At 38.8% G+C, this 26,021-nt stretch overlaps 1 protein-coding gene across 1 annotated transcript in view; it reads right to left on the bottom strand.

The window, feature by feature from the left end:
• AFAP1 (actin filament associated protein 1) overlaps nucleotides 1-26,021 on the bottom strand; it is a 113,642-nt gene that overhangs the window by 25,678 nt on the left and 61,943 nt on the right. The window contains exons 4-8 of the mRNA XM_066185409.1: nucleotides 20,643-20,751; nucleotides 15,443-15,654; nucleotides 12,251-12,430; nucleotides 2,844-2,936; nucleotides 1,260-1,344 (exon numbers count right to left, since the gene is read on the bottom strand). Of these exons, the coding sequence (XP_066041506.1) occupies nucleotides 1,260-1,344; nucleotides 2,844-2,936; nucleotides 12,251-12,430; nucleotides 15,443-15,654; nucleotides 20,643-20,751 (679 nt within the window). The remainder of the gene's footprint in view (nucleotides 1-1,259; nucleotides 1,345-2,843; nucleotides 2,937-12,250; nucleotides 12,431-15,442; nucleotides 15,655-20,642; nucleotides 20,752-26,021) is intronic.

Genomic DNA, 26,021 nt, shown 5'->3' with positions numbered 1-26,021 from the left:
CATAACTTCATCAAGGACACTTCAGTCTTCTTGCAGTTATTAATGCCCATTATTTTATCTTCTATACATTGAAAGTCAATTTTCAAAAGCCAGTGGTATTTTAAATGACCCTCCTTGAGGCACCTAAGCTGGGCTGCTTTTCCAGCTGAATCATCACACCTTCCACAGGGTACCTGAGCCACCAGGTACTTCTGGACATCGTGGTCAACACAGGCTTTGAGTCATAGATGATTCTCCACAGGTTTCAGAGTTTTATGAAAGCTTAATAGAAGATTTTAAAATGTGAAAAAAAAAAAAAAAAGTAAAAATGTACCATGACTTTCAGAAAACCACAAGCCATGACATTGTCTCTTGTTCAGAGATATGTAGAGCCAGGAAATGCTGGAAAATGGCCCAGGGAGGAGATAAGGGAAATGAGACAAAAGGTGAGACAGTGCTGGCACCAAGGCCAGTATTGACATTGTGCTCACTGCAGCTCACGTTACCCTTCACTTAACAGCAACAGAAAAATGCCTTATCTAAGCTACACCACTGCTATATGGCAAGTTAAGGAAGTCACAGAATTTCTTCTGGTTTGTGGAGGGAAGGGGATGGGAAATAGAGCATAAGGGTTGAGTGTATTAGATATAACTTGGCCAGAACTCTCTCTGGATTTGGGATTTACCTTTGTTAGATTATAAGGACTACAGAACATACATGGCCCCAAAGTAGCATATACAAAATTATATACATATGTACTAAAAAAACTCACTGATAATGCATGACTATCTATTTTTTAATATAAATAATCATATGTAATATGATGCTTTATATATGAAGGTATCTGTGCACACACACACATATATAAAATACATATATAAAAAATTGGCATGATTCTTTCCTTCTAGTATATAATGATAGTTTTTTTTGCTTAGAAGCCTAACACCACTATTTATATTGCCACTATACAGTTAGTAAAAATCCTGTTACTTGCCTATAGTGGTCGCCCAAGCTCTGAAAAACTGTACTTTTGAACAGAGAAAAGGCCAAATCAAAATTTCTATATTCTGTTTCCTTACCCTAATTATATTGATTTTACCTGCACAATAACATCAAACGCCTTCTGTTATTGCTAAAATTTAAGAAATCCTTCTTGGCATAGTTCAGCTTTCAAGTTAAGTTGAATCCTAATAAAACCATTCAAAAGCTTTACTTTTTTGGAAAGATGAAAGTGAGGTATTCCTCTTTCTCCAAGCACACATTGCTTCCACCAGACATACCTTGTTCTTTACCATTGCACACGGTAGTGATGCCATTTTCCACAGCACCTTCCCCATCTGAGCTTGGCCTCTCAAAAGACAGCTTCTGTAAGGACAAAGAGACTAGCTGATACACAATGTTTGCACCTTCAAAAAATCAACTGTCATGAGTCCCTTTAAAAATATACTTACTACAAAATAAAACACACTTTCAAGCTCTCATCCACTTGGAAAAGAATTAGGAAAAAGTAAAAACTTCAGTTTTAGAGGCTTTAGAAAATCACAGAAACAGTAAAATAGTATGTATGTGAAAGTGTATTAAAAACAGTGAAATATTCATAATTCATCATACATTTTAATGTATTTCTAGACTCTAAATGTTGCAATAAAGAATTACATGGATCAGATATGAGTAGGGTAAAAGCTGTATCTTTAAAGAACGTTTCATACATGCACTTACAATTACAACTTATCAGAAAATAGTGTATCCCTACAAGGTGCTTCAGTAATTTCAGTATGTGCAAGGAAGGCTTTTGAAATAAATTTTTAGCACTGGTTATTCTGTAATGGTTATGCATGAGGTCTGGGTTGAAGTAGATAGAGCTTAAGACAGCACAGTTTTGATGACCACATTACTCAGAAGTGGTGAAGCCATGAAGAAGATGTGCAGATTATCACAAAAAATAAATGAAAGACAAGATAGATTATACCTTTTCATGGCATGCATTTTAGAAAAAAACCCTATTTTTCAAGACTTTAAGTTACTTTTTCAATACTGTGCAGGTGTATGCAGACACAACAGCTTATGCCTGTGAAACCAGGAAGTCTGGGCTGTCCTCAACAGTTTCCAGGACCAAAGCAACACAAAACCACAGGCAGTGGTGCACTTGCACCAGAGGGGTGGCACTTGCCATTAGGAATTAGGTGATGACAACTCTGTTAGTGGGATTTTTAAACAGGGGCTGCAGAGATGATTTTGTCACATGGGTGCCTTAATAGAGCACGGCCTTAAATTTGTGCTGGTAATGCACCAATCATCCCCTGCAAAGCTGCTCACTTCCCTAACTCATGCTCTCACATCCTGCTGAGTCAATGCAGTGGAGTGGCCAAGTACCATGTGTGAGTAGCCAAGTTTCTCTGTTGGGACACAAATGCTTGGAAGCACTGCCAAAACAGTGACCTCAGCATGCCCAGGGAGCTTTTCAAGGACTAAATTCCCCAAAATAAAGAGACTTTCCCTTAAAGCCCTGGTATGATCTTCATCTATTCTTCCTCAAGAGTGACACCCCTGCTTGCTCTTTGCATTTGTTGGAGACCATCTCTGCATCTCAGTACATGTATCAGACCCATTAATCTGCACCCTTTCTGTGACTGAAGAGAAGCTGGACCCAAGCCAGCCTGCTGGTTGTTCACGGCCAGACAAACTGACATGGAAGAAACCTCAACTCTGCAGGATGTGTGCACATATCCAGACAAACCAACACAACACAGGGACTGTGTGCCTGAAACAGCAACACAAGGCAGCAAGGATTTAGATCCAGTGCCTACCAGTGTCTCTCTGAGTAATCATAAGGAATTTTGCATTCACCATTTTGATAACTTTACCTTTTCCAGCTCTATTTTGTGTACTGGAGAACTAGACAATGGCCCATCAGAGTCTACAGCTCCTGTACAGTTGCTGCACACATCTTTTATAACCTTAGGAGACAAAGCAAAACTTATTAATTATTCATAAAATGCAAATCAGAGAGATTAGAAATTATATAAATTATATAAATTATATATGGATGTGAAAAGAGATGGGAAGGAGAATCACACAAACGTTTACTAGTTTGGCGGGTGTCAGGCAGGCTGATGCTAAAACAACTTCTCCGTGCTCCCTCCCTAAGTCATTTCATAGATGACCTGAAAGAGACAAAGTCTAGAGGTGGAAGGTTTCAGTTTCTTAACAAACTAAGATCCAAGGCTCTCCTAAGTGAAGAAACCAATAACACTGCTGATTTCCATGAGCTAAATTTGCCATATGAGCTGACACCACCAACCTAATTTCAAGACAGCGATGACAAAATGGGATCCAAGGTACCTCAAGCCATTGGGCAAGAGTTCTGTATAATACACTACACAGAAGCTCCTTTTTTGCTATCAGAGAACTAATGAAGTGCTGATCAACTCAAGAGTTAATACTGCACAGTGGTATTTTTGTGGCATTTTTGTATCATAACTGCAGGTTAACTTAGAAGTTAAAGGTCAAAGTAACTGTAAATATATTTGTAGCAAATGCACTTTCTGTTCCTAAAATGTTAAAGAAAAATCTTGAACTGGGAATTTGCTGATATTTTGATGGAATTTGAAGGACTTAAAAACTGAAATTACATAAATGTAAAAATACACAATGAGCAAAGATGTTTGATGATTCCCCATGGCCATAGCTAAGGTTTTATCTCCTGTGAGGTTACCACTAGACCATTATCAGCCCGAAATTGCTTGTGCTGATGAGAACAGGCTCTTGACCCAAATTCATGCTGAATTTCAAAAGGAATAATGTTGATGTGGAAACTATGAAAATGCAAAGGATGGCACCAAACAGTCCTTTCCCAGCACTTAAGCTCCCTTTACGGGTGAAGCTAATACAAATCAAATGTTTATGGGCTTACAAAGACCGTTATGTGACTCGGGAGCACATCATAAATTACAGGCATTATACACCATAAAGAAAGGAAGAGAACCGGCACCATTTTACAGAGGGAGAAGCCAGGAACAAAAGAATGATGAAATCACTCACTCAACGACACATTAAAAAATCTAAGTAAAGCTGGGAGATGAACCTACACTTTTATTTCTGAGATAGAATTTCAAAACACCTCAGCATCCTTTCCTGACTGTCTGACCCACCCTATATTTTTTTCCAGAAACACGACCAGAATTTCATGGCACTCGGTGTCCTTTGTAAGACAAAATGTAGATTTACCTGTGGGAGATCATTCGCACTTCAGAGCTGAACAAAGCCCTGAATTCACCAAAATTGTAAGATTTTTTTATGTGTCTGTTTTGTGGTTGTTTGTTGGTTTTTTTTTCGCAGCCACTGGTCCTCAGCATGGTGTAAATACACTGCTGTTTTCTCCCTAGAGAAATGTGACTGTACAGTTTCTGGGAATATTCATTTCTGTCTCCTGCATGACCCTGATTCCATGGCTTATGTTTTCAGCATCTGCTCACACCACACAGTTAGTTAATTTTGGCAAAGGCAGATTGTAATGGGAGTTACAGACAGAACAGAGGGAAATGATTTGGCAGCACTAACTCAATAGTATGTGCTAAGTCATGCACTCAAGTAAATCCGGTTCTTATCACACTCCACATATTTAAGGAGAAGCTGAAGTGTTTAATTGGGTTCTAATTAAATTTTGATTTCAAAAATGACACATTGTCAAAAGGGCGTTGGTGGCAGGATCTAAAGTAAATGCGTATTCAAGGGTCCAACACTTCATTTGGGTTCAAAAGGTTCACTGGCAAAGACTTGCTCATCACCTTCTACGTGCAATATAATTGTGTTCAGTGCACAGCACAAAACTCATTCTTCTCCACCTCACCAGGATGAAATGTCTTTCACATATAATGGTTGCCTGTATGCACTCTCTCTAATTACGTTTGCAGACAGCTGCCATTAAAAATCTGGTTTTCACATGCATATAGCTTTAGCTCAAAATTTTAAGGATAAAACATTCCACCAGTATTGCCAACTTGCATAATTTCAATCACAAGACTCAAAAGTTCTTGTCAGTTTTTTCTATGTTCCATCTTCTGGAGCCATATGAAAACAAAAGATCGCTATTTTCATTAAAAAGTAATTGAGAGTGAGAGTGAAGAATGGAGTTCAGCAAACTTTCATCCATTGCAATGAAATGTATAAAAATATGAATAAATGTACTTCAATAGCTCCAAAACCAGAAAAAAAAAAAGAATCCCCCAAAGTGCTATTTTTAATAAAATGCCATCATGTGGAAGGCTGCACTGAGAATACTTGGTAATGGCAAATATTCCATTAATAGCTTAAGTTTTCTCACACATTAGAGAGAGGAAATAATTCTCCTTTTCTCACCACAAATGCCTTTGAACATTACATGTACACACACACAGTGTGATCTGCCAGGAAAATCACACTGAAATCACAAACAGACTATCTATTCGAATATTTAAAATATATGAGCAAATGTAATCAGAAAACTGAAAATGCTGTATTTCTTTGGATAACCTCAAAACTAAATACATTTAAAATAATTTTTTGTTAATCCATTGCAAGAATCTTAAGTACCACAATTACCATTAAAATGCTACAATTAGCAGACTTCAGAACAGCCACCTCCAAATGCAGACCTGGAAAAAGCTTCTGCAACCTGAACTGTATTATTATTCCTTATTTATAGGATTACAGAACTGTTTAGTTGGAAAAGACCCCTAAAATCGAGTCCAACTGTTAACCCAGCACTGCCAAATCCACCACTAAGCCATGTCCCTAAGTGCCACATCTACACAGATATTTTAAATATCTCCAGGGACTGACTCCACCATTTTCCTTGGCAGCCTGTTCCTTTCAGTGAAGAAATTTTTCCTGTTATCCAATCTAAACCTCCCCTGGTGAAACTTGAGATCGTTTTCTCTTTTCCTGTTGCATGTTACCTGGGAGAAAAGACCAACCCCTACCTGGCTGCAGCCACCTTTCAGGGAGCTGTAGAGAACACCACTGTCCCCCCTGAACCTCCTTTTCTCCAGGTTAAACAGTTAAAGCAGCTCCCTCAGCTGCTCCTAATCAGACTTGGGCTTTAGACCTTGAATCCCCAGGTGGATCAGGACATAGATCAGAGTACAGCATTGAATGCAGTGACATAAGGCACAGAGGGAAAATATTTGCAGGTAGGAACCTGGAAAGATTCCCTGCCCCGAGCCATGGGTGAAGTCAGTGGAATTTCTGCCACATGATGTGTCTGGAATATTTCTCTCTTTAAAACTATCTTACTACAGAAGCAGTAACATTTACTATAAAAAATTTCATGTCTACATTCACCTACAAACTTCTATAATTCTTGTATCTCATTTTAAAAGACACACCAGGCCTGGAGGCAAACTACTTGCCCAGCATTTATTCTTTCTACATGCGAAGTCAGAGAAAGTAAATTAGATTCTTCTGGCCACTTTAAAGTTGCAAGCTCCAGATAAAATCCACTGGCTCTGTAGTAAAACCAGAAAAGCCAGCTGCTCACCAGCCAGTCCCTGCAACACAGAAACCAAACAAATTCTAAGTAAAAGTATATTTGTAGATAGCTCGTTATGGCTGATCTCTTTGGGACCTGAAAAGGAATAAGACTAAAAGTTGTCCTGTGCTTGAGGAGCTTGGAGACCTCTCTCCCGGTGGATACCATGGATGAGCTCAAGCTACAGGCTCCCTACCACAGGGATGTGATTACAGCATTTTGTATCATCTTGTGTTCTCATGGAACTCACGTGAGAAGCTCGCACTTTTAATAAGATCAAGACAGAAAGCTCAGAGCCTGACTGCACGTTTGCTTTACTTTATGTAATCAGGCCAGAAATCCAGCCAGCCACCCACCCACTTTTCCCCCTCTGACCACACGTTTCACAAATACTGGAATTGCTAGAAATGGGATGAGCTGGATCCCTTGGCTCTGCCACTTTGGAAATAGGCAAAGCTGAAATCTGCTTAAGTACAACACAGCAGATGGAAAAGGGTTTGGCTCCACATGTAAGTCAGTATTTCCCATTCCTGAAACACTCCTTTTTCACTGCTGGAAGAGCGCTGACTTTCTGGGACTCTCTGTCATTTTGGCATGACTAAATCCTCATTTTCTCTCTCTTGTGGACTGTTTCATACGACATATGTTAGTTTCAATACCCTCCTCCTTAGGAGAGCAGCAAAATTCTTCTTGGTGTTTTGCAGAGAAGAAATGCCCCAAGGAGTTTACCTAAAGGAAAATCTTAGGCAGGAAAGACAGAAATTATTCCCATCATCGCCTATGCTTCAAGTCTCAAAAGAAACACCCTTTACCTTCAGTACTGGAAAGCATTATTCTCAGGTATCCCTCAGCCTGGAAAGATTAATCTTTCTGCCATTTGTCTGAGCAAAGTGAGGATGAGATCCTGGCAGACTAGCAGTCAGTAAGCCTGTCCTTAGTGGCTGTGCATCCCCTTAGAAATACTTTTCTGACTTACTCAACCAAGACAAGCCCTGTACCATTTTTCCTGCGTTACTGCCATGAAGTCCACTGCCAGACATGGCCACTGGATCAGGCAGAGTCCAGCGAGGAGGCATTTCCCAGAGGCTGGGGAGGGTGACACGAGGCACTGCTGCTCCAAGGCCAGAGGTGCCCGGTGCCAGGGGAGCTGCATCTCCAGCCTGGGTGGTGCAGAGAATGGACATCTCACTTTAGGCTGTGAGCCTGAGCTAGGTGTGATTTAAATAATTTTCCATACAAAGCTGTGAGGAGAGAGGAGGAATAGTATCTAGTGGCGAAAGCCCCAGCCCTCCTGGGTTCTGCTCTGACTGCAACAGATTGCATTTGTAATTTTAGCCAGGAAACCCAAAGAAAAATTATCACTGAGAAAACAAGTAAATAGGATGTTTGTGGTTCTGTATTCATGGGAGGTTTGGTTGGGTTTTTTAAATTTACATATACATCTGGTTCTTTTAAATAATGTATTGTTTTCCATGGTGCTGGTCATACACACACACAGAATTTGGCTCACAGCCGAGTTGAGATCCTCTGGCTCTGCCCACTGGCAGAGTCCTGCAGACTGGTCAAAACTGCCATGTGCAGCTTGGTCTGTCACCTCTGCAGGTGAGGCCCCAAAATAGCTCTAATGCAAACTCACTGACCTTGCTGTGACTTGAACCAAGGTATTTTAAACCATCTGTTTGAGACAACAGGGGTGTAATTCCTGGAAGGTTTGATTTAGTTTGCACAGCCTTCACCGATGGTGATGATGGGCAGTGGAGAAAGAACCTGGCCTGACCGTCTTGGGTCATAGTACATTCTTTAAGTTTCTTACAAATTAACAAATACTGCATGGAAATCACTGGTACTAAGTATGCATCCCCAAAACCACTTTTTTAAGTCAGTTTTAAGCCTTAACCATTCAGCACTTGACTCAGCTACAAAATGGAGATAATAACCTCTTTGGGGGAGCATTACATAAGCCAAGAAAGCAATGCTTAAAGTGTTTAAGATCTCTAGCTGGAAATTCCCATAGAAAGAATAAGCAGGCACACAGTGTTTACAGTTACAAGCTCAATTTTATGCTGATATAAACTGGCTAAAGAACAGCTCTGTCAGTAGTTTACTCTTCAGTAAAACTGTCCACACAGAGACTGGAGGCAAGAAGTTACTTGACTCCCTTCACTAAACTCAGGGCAGTGAAAAAAAGAGATGTTTTCAAAGACTTTCATGAGACACAACAGGCAGTTAATCAGAGAGAAAAACTGGGAAGGTGAACCAGCTAAACAGCCCTACAAGGAATGTTGCAGGGCCTTTGGATGACTGGATACAGTCCTAACCATTATTTTATTCTCTCTTCAGGGCAAAACATCCCCCTTATTATGACAAGTTCAGAACTGACTGAGCATAGTCAAAATGATAGATGAAGAAATGTCTCCTTATGGCTGGAAGATTCACTGCTCAATTACAGACCCTCAGCTGAAGAGATTGCTGCACAGTTGGCAGAGCACCATAAAATGAGGAGAAGTTAACAAAGGGTGCCTAATGTTCGGAAAAAATGAAAATCAAGGCCAGTACTCCAGAATGATAGATTACATCTCATGCATGACAAACCAGAAATACACTTTTGCAGGAGGAATCTTAGGAGGAAGAGAAGGCCTTGGGACCAGCCACCATGACCATTTACTTCTTCTACCAGTCTTCTACAACAAGTTACCTCAACTTAATTTATGAGGCATCCATGTGTTTTTAATATGGAGTGCAGTTTTCTGTGGCCTAGTCTGCAGTTTTTTGTGGCCTAGGGTTCTGGACACAGAGCACATTCATCTGTACAAATGAAGCCAGTGAACAAGCATCATCTTGTAAGGTCGTGGTCTTACTAGTCCTTTTTTTTTAATGCAGCATTTCCCAGGCATGCTGACACATAAATGTAGTTTTACCAGTCTATTGGATGTGCTGAGGAAAACAGGAAAATTTCAGACTTTACTTGACCACAAAAGGACACACAGATGCATGTATACTCAAGCGTGCATGGAAAAAGATCATTTTTGGGTCAGAGTGTGTAACTGCACACATTTTTTCATGTACATTTTTGTGGGAACATTTTAGGACTCAAGTCTGGAAAATTCCACCACTTTTTGTTGCCCACCATAATTCTGAGATGATCTCAGCTCTAGCCTGAATTTATACTAGCTTTGCTCCTTCCTCTGAAATCTTGACAGGCTCTTCAGTGACATCAGCTATCTGTTTTCATCAAGCATTCGTTAGCTGGTAAATCTGAAACTCCCTTTGTGGTTTCCAGTCTAGACTTCAATCTGTACTATGTTTATCAGCTGGGGCTTTTTTGGTGTCATCTTTACAAAAAAGTATTCTGCATCAATTTAGAATTTGTCTTCCAATAGATATTTTAAAACTATTTACTTAATAAACATATTCTGTACTGATTACATACATGAATTGGAAAAAAAAAAATTAGTTTAGCTTTTGAAGGACAATGTGGCCTCCAAAGACATTTTGAGATTTTTAGGATTAAGTGTAAAGCTTCAATGTGTCACTTAACATTTGAATTCATGAGAACCCATTGCTCCTGAATGATAACCTGCCTCAAATGGCACATACTGGTGCAGTATCTTTGACCAAGAAGGCATCTTATGCTCTAAAAATGTGGTTGCAGAGTCCTTTTCCATTGGCAATCGCTGGATCCACCCATTTTTTTAACTAAAGAAATCACATGTAAGGGACACAGCACTGAGAAGGACCTTGGCCCGCTGACTGACAGGGTGGGAAAGCTCAAATCTCTCAAGATGACGCAGTGACCTCTTTCATTGTGTAAGAATGTCCTACACAAAGCCACACATGATTTTCAGAAGCTAATTTTGAGTAAGGCTTGAATGATCAAAACATAATTGCTTACAAAATAAAAACAAAATCTGTAAATTTTGGTGTATTTTAAAAAATAAGCAATGCTTCTTTTATTTCTCCAAAGGCCATACTTCTTTTGAAAAACACTGGAGCTGTTGCAAGAGCTGCACAGATAATTTCTGGTTAGCTGTGGGACAGAAAACTTGTACTGCAAAGGCAGTACAAAGGGCTGAAGCAGCACTGAGGACTTGGAAGTTGAGTGCAGTAACACTGCCATGTACTTGAAAGATTTCATTAATAGAGAGCTCTGCAGCATGAAGGAGCTAAATAAAGTGCTGTCAGACTGTCTCCAAATGCTTTGCAGACACACAGAATACACAACTGTGTGAACATGCAACTGCACAAAATCCCTCCTTTTTTTCTCATTTTGAAGCAGCAGGAATGCATCTGGGATATGGAAAAATCTAGTACTGCTCTGTCTGCCTGTGTGGGGATGCTTTATATACAATTTAAAAAAATAAAACAATTTTTATGAAAGAACGTCTGATAGATGCCAATGAATTCAGTATTCCTAAACACGAATTTAGAACAACACAGGAAATTAGGGTGCAGTTACTATGATCTAATTACAGCGGAATTCCCTTGGAAGGGAATATGACTTATGAACTTCTTTTCATTCCAATCAGTGGTTTTAAAATGCTTGCTGAACTAGTGGGACACTTGCATGACTTTAAAACTTAGAACAAGATATCAATGTTAGAAGAAGCCTAATAAATACATAGCTGGGATTCGTTGCTATTAAAATGACAATAGGGAGTGCATTTCCTAAGCTAGGATACAAAGTCACAGTCAAAACCAAACACACATAAACTGCAAACCCCCAAAAGGTAAATTCAAATATTGCAAAATAGGAAATTACAGATTAATTTTCCATTTAGTACATTAGCCCACAGCAGAATTTATACCACTTAAGCTGCATTTTATGTCTCCCTCTTCTGCAGAAAAACTATCTGCCATCAGGAAATTCCTATGTGTTTAATTCAATTGTATTTGGAAAAATACAATTTATTCTTAGAAAAATAAGTACCATATAAGGTTAGATCAGAGCACAGCATGGAGAACGCCTGATGAGTCTGATACATTCAGACTTACACATGTATTTAAAAGACTGGATTTCAAGGCCTTGAAACAGTTGCTACTGCAACTGCAGTGATAATTTCCCACACTACTTCACTGACCTCCACCTTTGAGACTGGCAAAGTCCAACATAAATACTAGTAATCTGGTTAGGATCTGTAACTGCAGCCCTTGCCCTGGGATTTTCCATTTTTGCAGACATTGAACAGAGAGGAATGGAAGATGACAAAATCCTGTTTTCTCAGAAGTCTGCATTCCCAGGGCAAACCATAACAGATGATACGTTGCTAAACCAGAATTAGGAAACCTGAATGGCCCTCAGGAAGCTGAAGGATTTTTCTCCATTCAGAGCAATTCAAACAGGTGTCTCCTCAGAGAATCTTCTATTTAAAAATGTGACACCATGCCAAAAATAATATGGGTGCCAGCTGCCTCCACCTGAGGGAATTGGAACCTTCCACTTACCACCAGTGTGCCCTATCCACCAAATCTTTCTGGAAAATGAACTGGAGAAGAAGATGGAAGGGAATTTGCCACCTCTCTTCTCTGTGCCAGATTATTGTGCTATTAGTAGTGAAAACCATCGCAGCAGCAGCACTGGGTTAACTCTGAGGAATTGCTTCAAGGCCTGAACTTAAAGTCTGTATTTCTGCAGTCCCAAATTAGATGGGATTTAAGTGGTCTGGATTTGTGTGGAAGTTGCTGTCTGTGTCTCAGTTTGTAACACCAACTGAGCAATGTGAGCATTTTGTGGGTAGAAAAACTCCTGGTCAAACTCCCCCTTACCTTCAGCCACTGCTCTGCCTGCTCTTTGCTCTGCACTGCCAGAACCAGGGCATCCGCTCCTTGGTGAGAGATTTTCAGCTCATGCTTCTTCTTTTTGCTGTCCTTGGGAATATAGGTGATACTGCAGTCATTCAGGAGCAGCTCCATCTGGGGCTGCTGGTCCTTGGAGCTTTTGTAACACTACATAAGGAAAATAAGAGAAGTTCCAGAGTTAGATATTACCTTCCTGAACCTTGGGGGAAAGCTCTTATTATGTAGAAATGCTATATTTTTAATTCATGAAATTTTGAATATATTTTACACATCCCTTTACCACATACCACAGAGTTCAGCCAGAGCGAACTCATCCACTCTGTATTGCAAAATTACTTCCAGACTGACAATAATGGATGTCTTTTATTGCAGGACAGGTACAACATATGGAGAGCATTAAGCGTCTCTGCGTTATCCTTATGACTGAACCTTGACCATGATCAGGTAGGAAGAGGGTGATTTAGGATATCTGTTCACATGTAGCAGCAGAATAAACTTGAAACTTAACAACTTTAAAGCCCAGATGTTTATCTTGCCCTCCAGTGACAGACCAGCATATGAAGGCAATCTGCATCAGTGCCTACATACTGCAATTGCAAAGACGCTGGCACGTGCCTTACTCATCTGCTCATTTTCTTGAGATAAGTTAAAAACAATCATGAAAAGTGGGTAAAATCACACTTTTTCAGTTAACACAGTCTAATAATCCCTGCACAAATTTCTGTGTCACTTTTATTTGTAAGCTCCTGGCTACAGTGATGTACTTACATTTTTTCCCTCATTAGTAAATGCTGTCAATGAACAGCCATTTCATGCTGGGTCACTGATGACCTGCTCTCTGTTGGAAATGGTGATCTGAAGTCAGAGGGTTCCTCTTTACACCACTTGTCCTACAGACTCAGTCTCCATTCCCACCTCCCAACACATCTGTACAGCTGAGGCTCCCAAAGCCAGACTGCAGAACAATGTTTTAACTCTCTGTACAAATGTGCAGCTATTTTTTTATACTTGTGTAAATTGGGCTTTCACTCATACAAATAAGCACTAAGGCTAAAAAGACATCTGATAATAAAGGGGTCTCTGACAATCAATAAGACTAACTAGTATCTGCATACAAAGAACAGCTGAGCATTTATGTGAATAGAGAAAAGCACATGAACTTCTGCAAGTCTGCAGCAGTATTCTTGCCAGGATGGAATTGTCAGGAAGACAGTAGCTGATAAAAGTATGTTATAAACACGGCAAGTTAGGCGGAGCAAATACAGCCAACTCTAAACAAGCCTCGGCAGATCACTGACAACCCTACCCTCTCCAAAGACCATTAATACCAAAGTTTCTCCAATTTGGTCACAGATTTTCAATTTGCAACATTTAAAAAATACTAAGTTTTCAAGCTATGAAATCTTGAAGATATACAACATTATTCACTTTAAGAACCAATAAACAGCTTATAATTCCTTTTATATTAATCTAAATATTTTATTTATAATTATACATTGCTAAAACTGAAGTATGCATACATTAAAAGACTCTCAAGTGAAAAATGAGTCCTTAACGGACTTTAGGTGAAAAGCAATTCCTCACTAAAAGTTATTTCTAATGTCTATTTCTAATTAAAATATTTTTGTTTTATGATGACAGCTGCATTTATGACACAAGCAATTACTAATCCCTAAGAACATGTATTTGTTTTACTTGCATATCTCATAAATTAACTGTCCAAGTCCTCCTTCAAACAATAAACCAATCTTGTGTAACTTGGTTGTTAGACTCCTATTGTGATTTTGTTTTCTTAATCCCCATTATAGAATTACTGAAAGATGATCCCTATAAGGAAAAAAGCTTTTTCGGACCACACATGTGGGTAAAGGAAATGAAAATATAAAAAAACGCATATTTTTATATGGAAGAATAAATGTAATTGTAGAACAAATGCTGTATGACTTCAGGAAAAAATCTGTTTCTCTGTCTCTTTCTTTCCTTTCTTCAAGTTGTTATCAGATGGTCCTGAAATCTGATATGATACCGATAAATGGTGATAAAAATGTGCATTAAGGATAATGGCATTATAAGAATATAATAAAAGCTGAATCAGAATGAACTTTTATTCCACATTTAAATAGAGGAAGATACAAAAATTAAAGCTACTTCAAACTAGCAAATTCATTCCAACTGTATTTTCAGAAATCCCTTACCTCCATTTCATATCCTGCTATTGTCTATACTGCCATAAGTACAAATGTACTTGGAAAGTGAACACACCTATTCTGCATTGTACCACTGTAGAACAGAGAGGTTCTTCAGAAAGTGTTCTATGACCTGTTAATCAGCTCTTAACATTTGGGATATTGCAGTAATTGTTAGTTATGTAATTAGGTACAATGGCTGGAAGCACCATATCGGAAGGCAGGAGCACAAACGACCCCGACTTATCGATTAATATAAGCATTAGTTTGCTCATAATGACACACAATAAGTGTTTCCCTCAATTAAGGTCTCTCTTCAGAAAAAAAAAAATACATCTATGAGCGATAATTCATGGAATCTTTCACGGGTGCCTCCAGTCAGAAAGAAGCGTAACAGATTTGCTTATGAAATAAATACATTCACTTGTTTCTACCCCTTTTATAATGCAGCTGTGCATCATGTGAATACTGCATAGTTATTACTGCAGAACAGATGGCAAAGGTTTAGTTTAAAGTGTGTACATTACCACAGCATATGCTGCCAAGTGAATTCTCAGTCCAACAAGGGACTTTTCTCTCCAGCAGTCTGATCCAACAGTTCACACACAGAGCTCCCTATGAGATTTTTTTGTCCTCAGGGAATGAAAGATTGGATTTACAGTTTCAGAAACATTTTTTTTCCAAATTAAATATTTTAGAAGATAATGGGCCAGACATTCTTTCCAATATCAGAGAACTGCTGGGGTTCAAGCTTAAGTGAAATAAAAATCAAAGTTCTAAGTGGCTAAATGATATACTTATAATTTCAGTGCTTTTCTGCTTCTTGGGTAAATCATGACTGAACTCTTTGGTAAGGTTACTGCAGACTTGGCCACTGTTCGCAGAACATTTTCCAAAAATCAGAATCCTGTGAAAATAAATACATCATTTAAAAGGTACAAAGAAAATATAGCTAGCTAAAAATAAGAATTACCAGTAGTTTGTTTTCTTTGATAACACACAGTAGTTTGGTCCATTGCCCAAATCGTTTTTTTCTAAGAAGGAAGGCACAGATTTTGGCATCCTTCACCAGATCCATAGAGGCTTCCTCGGAAGGCCACTGATGTCTCATTTTCTTCCCCTTTCCATCCTCCTCCTCTTCGTCGTAGGATTCATAAGAGCTGCTCATAGCATCTGAGTCATAATCTTTAATAGAAGTGTAAAAGTGTCAGGTTAAAACACTTAGCCACGAAGCACGTTGAAATAACTGAAAACCTCAAGACAGTTCATTTTAAGTGAGAGCTTTTGAAAGTCAGCCATTAACAAGTTACTGTTTCAGTGCTTAGTAATATCAATGCATAAAGTTAATGAAATAAAAGATACTTTGCCAATGTGAAACTTTATAAAATATCCATACAGACACCTTGTGAATTTCAATGAAACAATAAACTGGGAATGCATAGCTAGAATTTCAAATAGTGTTTCAATATCTTCAAAATATTATTTGACTGCTTCATTTCTTTCTTGTAATGCTTTAACAGGGAAACATCTTCATCTTGCTTTAGTACATCACATCAAGAAACGAACACCCAATAAGGCAGAGGTTATAAGAATACATTATGTGGCATTTCATACATTTCATATAATTCCCAAATACAGCCACTGTACTGCTACAGCTAGCATTCAATAGACAATGCTGTCCCTTGAACTACAGACTCTGATGGAGGTAAAAACATTGTGCAAAAATCTTTTGTTCTGTACTTAGTCTCAGCTGCTTAATCCTGCTCCAAGTTTGGTGATGAAATGGAAAGCTTCTGTTTCAATTAAACTGTTTTTCTTCAGGCCTTTCATTTTCAACAATACAGACAAATCTAGCAGTACCCCCACCTAGTAAACTATTTTGCTATTATCTTGCTATTATCACAGAACCCTCTCTTCTACCATCCATACTTATTTGTTTATGTGGGTAAATGTGTGTAAAGCTCTTCAGATAATAACACCAGAAAGAAGCTGAAATCTCATCAAAGTATTTCATGTGGACTTTCACATATTTTTAGGCCAGAAGGTGGAAGAAAATCTCTTGTTTGCTTTAGCAAGGTAATTAGGAAACAGGTGGGATGTAGGAAGGAGAATTGGAAAGACTGGAAAGAGAGGAAAGTTCATTCTGCATCAGTTCCTCTCTACGTGCATAGAATGGAATATACATCTCTGAATCAAAATTAGACATTCTGATCCAATTTGTGTTTTCATAAAAGTTGATGAAACAGTATATCTTCAGTCCAAAGTGAAATGAAAGTAAAACATAAAGCCCTGGAAGTTTATTTTTAACATTGAATTGCCATTTTCTGGTCAGTTGTGCTACAGGGTATTTGGTTTGGTGTAGGTCCATATGGGCAAGTGGAAAAAGCCTCAGATGATCATCAGTGGGAAAACACTCCAATTTTTCACTTGAGTTACAAAAAATCAAGAGGAGGATGGAAAAAAGAGCAAATATTTAAACGGAAAGATTTGGAAACGCTTATTCCGGAGTTTTTATTTTTGCATATTTGTTTGAAAGAATATATAAGATCTAGTAGAAATTGCTGCTTCATCCTTCCTACCCCTGAAGAAGAAAAAAAGCCTAAACAAAGCCCCTCCAAATCCAGAACCAAACTGAAACATTCTCCCTGCTCTAACTTCTTTCAGAGCAGCTTTCCACAAACTTTCACAGAGAAACATCAGGAAATGCTTGAGAGACCACTGACCAGTCACAGAGACACAGGAGCATGCCAATGCCAGCCTGCTGGGTGCAGAGACTGAACGATTCACAAAATGTATGGTCTGATCATTAAATCAGCTTCTTCAAAAAGATCTCCCAAAGTCACGGGCTGTGGGATAAGCTGCCATAAACTAAAGCTGCAGTCTCTCTGGGAACTTCTTCAGCTCCTTCCCGGCTTTCCCTTTTCAGACAAGTAATTAGTGCCCATAAACTCCTCATCCCTCATTTTCAGTTGTGATCTTCCTTGCAGCTACGCCAATGTCACAGTGTTCACGTTGATGTCTGCTCCCTTTCTACAATATTTTTTTACCTCATTTGTGATTTTGCCTTGGTTTTGGCAAAAATATTATTCTGAAACAATTTGGGTTTTTTGGTAAGAAGTAGTAGTAATAACTCACTGCCCGTATGTTGAGGCAACAACCTTGCCTTATTACTAGCAAATTTACTTGACTAAATCATTGGTTTTTCCTCACAACATTGAAGCCTATTATTTTCTTACAGCAAGTTCTACCGGTTTCCAGAAAAAAATAACTGTAGAAAGTGCTGATTGAGACTTCAGAGTAGCAACTGAAATTCTGCATGTTTAATACCCTACAGCTATTTCCGATGTGGCCCACAAACATTCCAAGTGCAGATTTCCTGTTAGCCATAAGCTGTATGCTCAGCACAGGGACTCTGCTGGCACTGCAGCTTCAGTTTTATCCAAATCTCTGTTTCTAGGAGGATGAAAGCCAACAGGAGCTTCCGTGACTCCCATCCTGACCCAGGCTAATGGGATCTTTGGGGACCTGTTGCCATATCCTGCCCATTAAAAACTCCTCATGTCTCCCTTGCTGGCTTGTGGGACTCTCGGCCAGACGAAGAGCTTCTTGTGTGACTCACACCAGGAAAGATGCCCACCCTGAAGTGCTTATATCATCCCTGATGAAACTTGGCTCCTCTTTACCACACCCTGCTTCTACTGCTTGTTCTCCAAACTGCTCTATCACATCCAAAACAAGGTTTCCAGGCTCTGAGACACAAACTAGCATGTGGAGAAAAATGTCTCTCTCTCTCCAAAACCAAGTGCATTTATTTAGAGTCTATTAAAGTCTCAGAGGGCAAGGATGCACTGATACAACATATTCCAGTGCTGCAATCTACCAGTTTTTGCATATTTGGCACTTTCTGATTAATCTCACTTTTTTTGACATTGGTTTTTCACCTTCATATTCACAAAAATTTCCCCCTGTTAGGGGGCAAAAATTTCCATATTATTATTTGCAATTGTGTATTCCTAAGACTAGTCTGTATTAATTTAGGTATATTGTACAGATCAGTAGCTTTTAATGTGTAGAGAGTTATCAGACAAGTCATACACACTCTTGTTTTCATCTACATGCAAGCACTTATTTACAAACCAATTAGAGGAACTTGGGAAAGTTATGAATATTTTATTTTCATGACCATGTTCTGCAATTTTCTTCAGTGCTTGTTTCCTTTTACAGGCAAGACACATGGTATGTAAGTATCCTTGATATTAATGACATTACAAAAATATTCCATAGGAATGTTTACTTAAAATACATCTATCCCCATAGATGCATCCCCCTATATCTATCCCCATAGATGCATTCTTGCACTTCTATTTCAAGCACTTTTTTTCTATTGTCTTCTCCATGTCAAATACTCCAAACAGCTAAGGTTCTATCTTTTGGTACACTTTGGCAGCTGATTTTAATTACCACACAATCGATTTAGTGGACATTTTGCATGAGCAAAGATGTATTACTAATTGCACATTGATTTTAAAAGCAACTCATTATCAGTGAAGAGAGGAATTCTTTTAACACAATTTTTAAGATATGATAATGTTCAGAACATAAGAAAACATAACAAAATCTCGGCAAGTGAGATGCTAAGTCACAATAACAGAGCTTTAAATGTCTGGACATATACATATACATATACATATTATATACATATATATACACACACACACACACACTTAAATTATGGAACTATTAATGAACTTTTAAGGCTGATATCCTAACCATTTTTATGCATTTAAATGATTAAGTTCAGTAAGAAATCAACTTCATACTTTGTCTTGTTTTTCCCTAGGTGATTTTTCAGCGGTGCTATTAATATTTGCACTATTAATATTTTTCTGCCCGTGCATGGCTCTTGTTTAACAACAAAACCCAAGTCAGAAGCCCACTGGGTTACAGGCTGTAGCAGGACCACCGTCCAGCATTTTGAGGGAGGAAATGAAGAGAAGAGTGATTCTGCTGCTCTTCTAGGTCCATATATTATTTCATTTGCTTTCCAACACATGAAACTCTTTCTTACCTTGAATTTCTCGGGTTAATTAAATGCTGCTAGATAACATCAGTTTGTGCAGTGTGCAGTTGAATAGTATTTTAGTTTTAAGGCGACTCCTATGCATGTTTTAAGAACAGAGAGATAATTTGAAATAATTAAAATGGCTTTAAAATAGGGGAAGATATGCCTTTAATCTCTGGACCATAGAAAATAATGATTAGTGATAAATCAGCCCAACACAAGTAATAAATTACCCCAGCCAATAAAAATCAGCAAAAAGATAGTACATAATAGGCTGCTGATTGACCCTGTGTAAAGGTCACAGCAGTCATTTCAGTGTTTCATCAGGGTGCTCTCAGCACAGCTGCACTGAAGTGCACAGGTCTTTGGGGAAGTATTTGGGTGTGAAAAAGAACATTTGAGTGTAGCAGAAGGACATTCTGGTAGACAGCCAGAGGCAGCCCTTTGCCTACTGCCTTGAATAAGTGGTCACAAAAGTACTGTCTTGGGCATCACACGTGGCTTGTGGAGCTGCTGTGACCAGTTCATCCCTTCCCACAATGTGTCATCAGAAATGCTGCAAATCACATCTTTCCAATAATTCCTTTCTTTCTTTTAATTTGTCAATTTTAGCAAGCAATTCAGTGCAATGGAGGCACAGAATGCAGATGTGCAGGTCAGTAGCAGTTTCTGGGACCTCTACATTCACAGTGTGATCACTTTAGAGGACTTTTCTCTGGGCAATATTTAACTCTGCACTCCTGGTCCAATGCCCCACTCTGGGCAGTATTTAACTCTCAACTCCTGGTCCAATGCCCCCACTGTCTGCGGTTCAAAGCAGTCTAAAAGGTTAATGGCTAATTTGAACCCTCTGTCTCCAACAATGCTGAAACCTGTTTATGTGCTCCTCACTTGAGCACCAAGTTTAGTTTTCTGTAAAAGAAGCCTGGTTTGAGCACACCAAAACAGTTCTGCAAACCCATCCAATGCATGGCCAGTGGGGATAACCAGAACTGGCCCAAACTGTCAAAGTAATGCTTACAACACATCACCACAGCACTAACAGAAATGCACTAAAAAAGCTGAAGGACACTGGAACTGCTCAGAAACTGCCAGGAAATATCTTACTCACTGGAAGTGATGTACTCAGGAGCCTTCCCAGGACTAAGTGGCACTGCCTCTTCATAATAGCCTTCAGGAAGGGAAGATGTTGGCAGTGGTGGAGGCCCATTATCTGGTGGCTAAACGAACAACACAAGAAAAAGTGATTACAGACCAACAAGCTGTTAAATGAAACATGGACAGAACATCTGCTCATGATCAGTGCCAATGCAAGCAGCTTCATAAACCCTGCTCTTGTGACTATTTCTTATGTTAACTATCTCTAAAGGCAAGGCTCTGGAAGGCCCAATTAGGTGTTCTGCAAGGTAGCATCTTTTAGATGAGAAGCAAGCCCAAATCTCAAGTTCTTCATATGTTGTTATAATTAAACAATAATAAGTAAAGGTTGAGACTTGAAGCAGTAAAGCAACTTAATTATGCTTCATAACATGCTGAAACATTTTTAAATGTATCATTATTGTCCAGACCTTTATCTCTGATCATGATAAGGAAACAAAACTTTCTTGCATGTCCTCCAACAGAGTCCTTTGGAGATGACAGACATTGTAGAATCCTACTTGTCATTGATAAGGATGGCAAAATCAGTATAACAGCCACATTAAAACATTTTTTCTCTACAACATCAAATGGTAAAATGCTGAAAAGATTCAGTTCTCCATTTAAGAACTGGAAATCTAATGGGTCTATGTAGGAAAGACATTTCTAGCATAGACCACTTTACACTTTACAGGCCTATTTAATAGTATTTTACAACTAAAATAATTCACATTACAGCAGCAAACAACAGTTTGGTTGGACACCTTAAGAAAGTTAAAAAGCCTAGGCTGGCAGAGTCTAAGGACAGAAAATTTAACCATATTTTCATGATAAGTGTTTTTTCAATGGCAAATCAATTCTTAACATATGTATTAATATTTACAATGCTATTTCTACATAGTGAAAAGTGAGCTACAAACAAGGAAAATTTTGAAGCATCAAGAAACTATTACATGATAAAATAAATATGTCAAATACTAGGTCCAATTCTAAAGTGTTTCTTATAAATATAAACCTGTTTTAAATTTATAACTGAACAACTGTTGGTTTGTTGATATAATAACAAAGTAAAGTTAGTAACCTGTGACTTCTTCCGTTAGACTTTACTGTTCTATTTCCTTAACAAGTACCAAAACAACTGTATTTTATGGAAACCATTCATATTTGTCATAGGTTTTTAGTTTCATATTTACGTGTTAGAGAAAATACTGAAGCTCTTTTTCAGCACCAATGGTTTATTGCACGATCACAAAAATTTTACTTGCAAGCAGAGTCACATTTCTGCAGTAACACTTTTTCAATACATCTTTCCTTTTTTTAATCTTTTTTTCATGTAATGATGGAGATGCAGAGGTGTTTCTCTGCACTGGACTGATTCAGTGTAAACTAAGGGAATGAACGGAGATACTGAAGTGATAAACTGGTCAGACACTTTTGGACTGTACCTCAGGTGGGCTGACCAGCCCAGCAGAGCCTTCTTCCACATCACACAGATGAGGCCACAGGCACTATGCTCGTTTTTTGCTACAGACCTGAAGTTACCTGGGAGGAGCCTGAGCTTTAATAACATGTGCCATTAACTGTAGTGATTTTACTTCTGTGGGCACTTTCAGGGCTGGATTCATCTTTGACTGTTTCAAAGCTAGACATCTCCAAATCTCATTGCTGATTACACACCTACGCCAGTCACCTAATTCTTGACACCATCACTAAGATGAGTCCCACTCTCAGAGTGCCCTGTAGTTAAATTCGTATCAAGTAGGTTATTCCACCTTGCAGGTAAGTGCTTGTGCATTCCCGTGTGCAGGAAGGCAAGGAGCTAGTGACTAACCCTGCCCTTCAGCTCATCCAGCATGGATTTACCTTTGCACACCAAGTAAAACGAGAAACTTTTTCATGAACAATGAACTGATTCATGACTGAACACAGAAATTCCTGGTCAGATTGAAATTTACACTAGTATTACTTCTATTATCAAATGATACAGCCAACTTCTTATGTCGCAATCAATTACAAATTACAGTTGGCAATCACTGTTACCTACAATGTGAACCAAATGAGATTTCCTCATAGACCAGCTTTGCTAGAGAAATTATCTGTCAAAGAAGCAAAATAAAGCAAAAATACGACTTTTAGTGTAGTAAGCCTGTAGTTTTGCTGAAAAAATATCAAATTGACAACCTGCACATCATGACAGAATAAATGAGTCTTTCAAGGTTAGCTGCTGCTTCACAACAGGCATAAGGGACATTAAAAATTATGACATATTCGTTAATGTTGGAAAATTGACAGCAATTATGAATTGCTCTACCCATATCACCTCTGCGTGGCCTGAGGTGCCAGACGCAAGAAGCAGAACTGCCTCCGAAGACTTCATTTTCCCCCTTCACACAAGTGGGTAGAACCTTGTTCTCATTAGTTGTGGTTCCAGTTTGTTCCTGGGGCAGTATAGATTCATACCACCCTTTTCATTAGACAAATTAATTTCTTGGTCTAGCCTTAAACCATTTTTTCCATCAGGTGTATACAACATACGAAATTCCTATCATTATTGAATCTCATTTACCCAGGAAATACACGTCCTGAGTCATTCCAATTTTGACTTGACACAGCACCGAGGTTTCAAAGCTGTATTTTATCTGGGGAAAAATGTAGGCTCCAATAAAGATCAGGATAAAAAAACCCCAAAAACTTGTTTTTAGACAAAATGTTATTCAGAAAGAAAGAAAAAAGGAAATGAAACACAAATGGTGCTTGTCTGATTTCAACCCTGCTGGAGCACCAGTTACTTCATACAGCTGGGGCGGGCTGGGCTGTGCAGCCAACGTCAACACAGATGGAACCCATTGCTGAATTAACTGGGCCCTCCTCTCTGAAATGCATTTTGCAGTGCTTGCCATAACAAAGTTGAAAACAACTATAAAAAATATTTTTTTAAAGGGAGAAACAGAAACATCCAACATTAAATACTTGATAAAAGCGGGGCTTTTTTTTTATATTAAAAAAAACCCCCTCAACTGATTAAATACAAAATAAAAATATCTCACTCAAATCTGTACCACAAACAACTACATCGTCTGGCAGCTATGGAGTGTGTAAATTTGACCACCAAGATACATAAAAACTTATATGTGTGCATTCTGGTATTAGTTACTAATATTTATAGTTCTTTAATATTTTTACTGTTGCTAGTCGTATTGTTTCATTCTTTCCACTCAGCAATTTTTAGTGGAAGAATTTTGATGAAGTTATGAATTATGACTTAGGTCTTTATTCAATAACTTCTTCATAGTTTACCTGAAGAAATGAAAAGGCCATAAAGCCCACAAAATTATTTACATATTCTGTAAAAAGATTAAATCTAAAAAACACTACAACATGTGTAGCTTGACTGATACCAGGAGGAAAGACCTGCCAACCTGCAAGGAAGGCATTAGCATGAATTTCCACACCCTCACCCCCCCCCCCCCTTTTTTTTTTTATTTGTTTGGGGTTTGTTTTGCTTTGTTTGAATGACAGGCAACAGAGAAGAAACATAGAGAATACTGCCTCTCAAGACAAACCACCTCTCTCAGTCACAGGAATAAGAACTGAGAAAAGAAATTGACATTACTTTTGTCTCCTCGGAGGAAAAGGGACAAAGATGTAAGATGTTGTTGTCCAGAATAATACCAGCAATAATGAAACAGTACTGATGAAGATGTTTGTCAGGTCCTGGGTTTGAGACCAACTGAGAGATGCCTTAATTGAAACCAAGAAGCAGATGAGGTGATCATTACACTACAGAGTTGAGATCTCTGATGAAATTAGAGACTGGATTGTGCACAGGATGCCCAGTTTCAGCTTACAGGATTGATTGTTAAGAGACAGAAACAAAATGGTAAAATCTGTCATCCTGCTGGACTCTGAAACAGACTTATATGGATATTTTAATTTAAGAGTGTATTATGATCTTCCCCTCCACCTGCCCACCTGTATTCCACAGAACACAAGTAAACTTTCTTCCTTTATCCAAATAGATACATTACTTTATTTTCCCCCTTCTGACCAAGAGCAAGATAGACAGTAACTTTTATTTTACGGATGGTCTATCTGATAATCTGCTGACAATATGGAAAACAGTCTAAAAGACAAAGGAAAATTAATGCCAATGTATAGAGGCCTGAGGATATAAAGTCACTTTATACTCTAATGAAGACTAACACTCTGCAGAAAATAGAAAGAAACACCTTCCTCTATGCAATGATTTAGGATGTGGAAAGCAGTGAGTTGAGCAGAGCCTGTCAGTAACCTGTGCTGCAGGCTATCACTGCCAGCAACTCAAGTGCCACACTTACCTGTGTGTTATTACATCAACCACCAGTTTGGATCCAGCTGGACTTGGAGCCAGCTGATACATAACCCTTCAATGCTGAAGGCAGCAACATGAGAACAGAAAAGGGGTCACACCCTGGGGATGTCTAAGAAAGCTGTTCAGCAGCCAGCAGGCAAATTTGGGCTGTCAAGAAGAAACTTTGACATGGGCACATGTCATTTGCTCTGGAGCAAGCTTAGACCTGACCTCTGCACAACCCCACTGCATCTTCTAGCCTGGAGGGGGAGGAAGACTACACATACATTTATGACCCCTAACTCCACATGTGAAAAAAATGGATGTTTAGAAAGCAAGATGAACCAAAAAACTGAGTAAAATACAATTCACAAAATTACTGAGCATACATTTCAATCAGGCTTTTTTTGTAGCACTGTAAGGGTTGGAAACTGGGCATAAGTACATGCCATGCACTTGGTGTGACAGCCCTTAAATAAATTCAAAATTGTGCTAAAGAGAAATGACTTTTTATTGCCAGCAGTTGAGGACCTGGATGAGCTTGGATTTATTCAGGACAGAAGTGCTGAATTTGTGGGACATTAAGATCATACTGAACTGTGCAATATTAGTCTAAGTGTACACAAGGAAAAGCTGAGAAAGATTCTTCATTTGACCTCTGCTTCATATTCTAAGGTTATTATTTCTGAGCTTATCAGCTGCAGCCCACAAAACCGGGAGCCAAACAATGTGAAGGAAGTCTAACAACTTATCTTCCCAGCTTCTGAGCACAAAAGACAGCAAAACCAGCCAGACAGCTACAAAACTCAACTTTTTGGAATGGAGTAGCCCTGTCAGTGCCACCAGAAGGGGGGTAACAGGGCCACAGGCTGTTGGTGTAGTCCTACCTGGCCATCTATGCAATTATAGCACACTACACCAATTATAGCACCTCTACAATGTCATTGCCACCAGGACAGAAACAGAAGGAATTCCCTGAACAATCGACAATCAGAGTTTGACATGATGGGCGGACCAGCAATA

Source organism: Chamaea fasciata, unplaced genomic scaffold, assembly GCF_029207755.1.
Source record: "Chamaea fasciata isolate MVZ Bird 193981 ecotype frontalis unplaced genomic scaffold, bChaFas1.0.hap1 SCAF_6, whole genome shotgun sequence".
Lineage (NCBI taxonomy): Eukaryota > Metazoa > Chordata > Aves > Passeriformes > Sylviidae > Chamaea > Chamaea fasciata.
The sequence above is the reverse complement of the archived record's forward strand: the minus strand, read 5'-3'. Positions and strand labels throughout refer to the sequence as shown.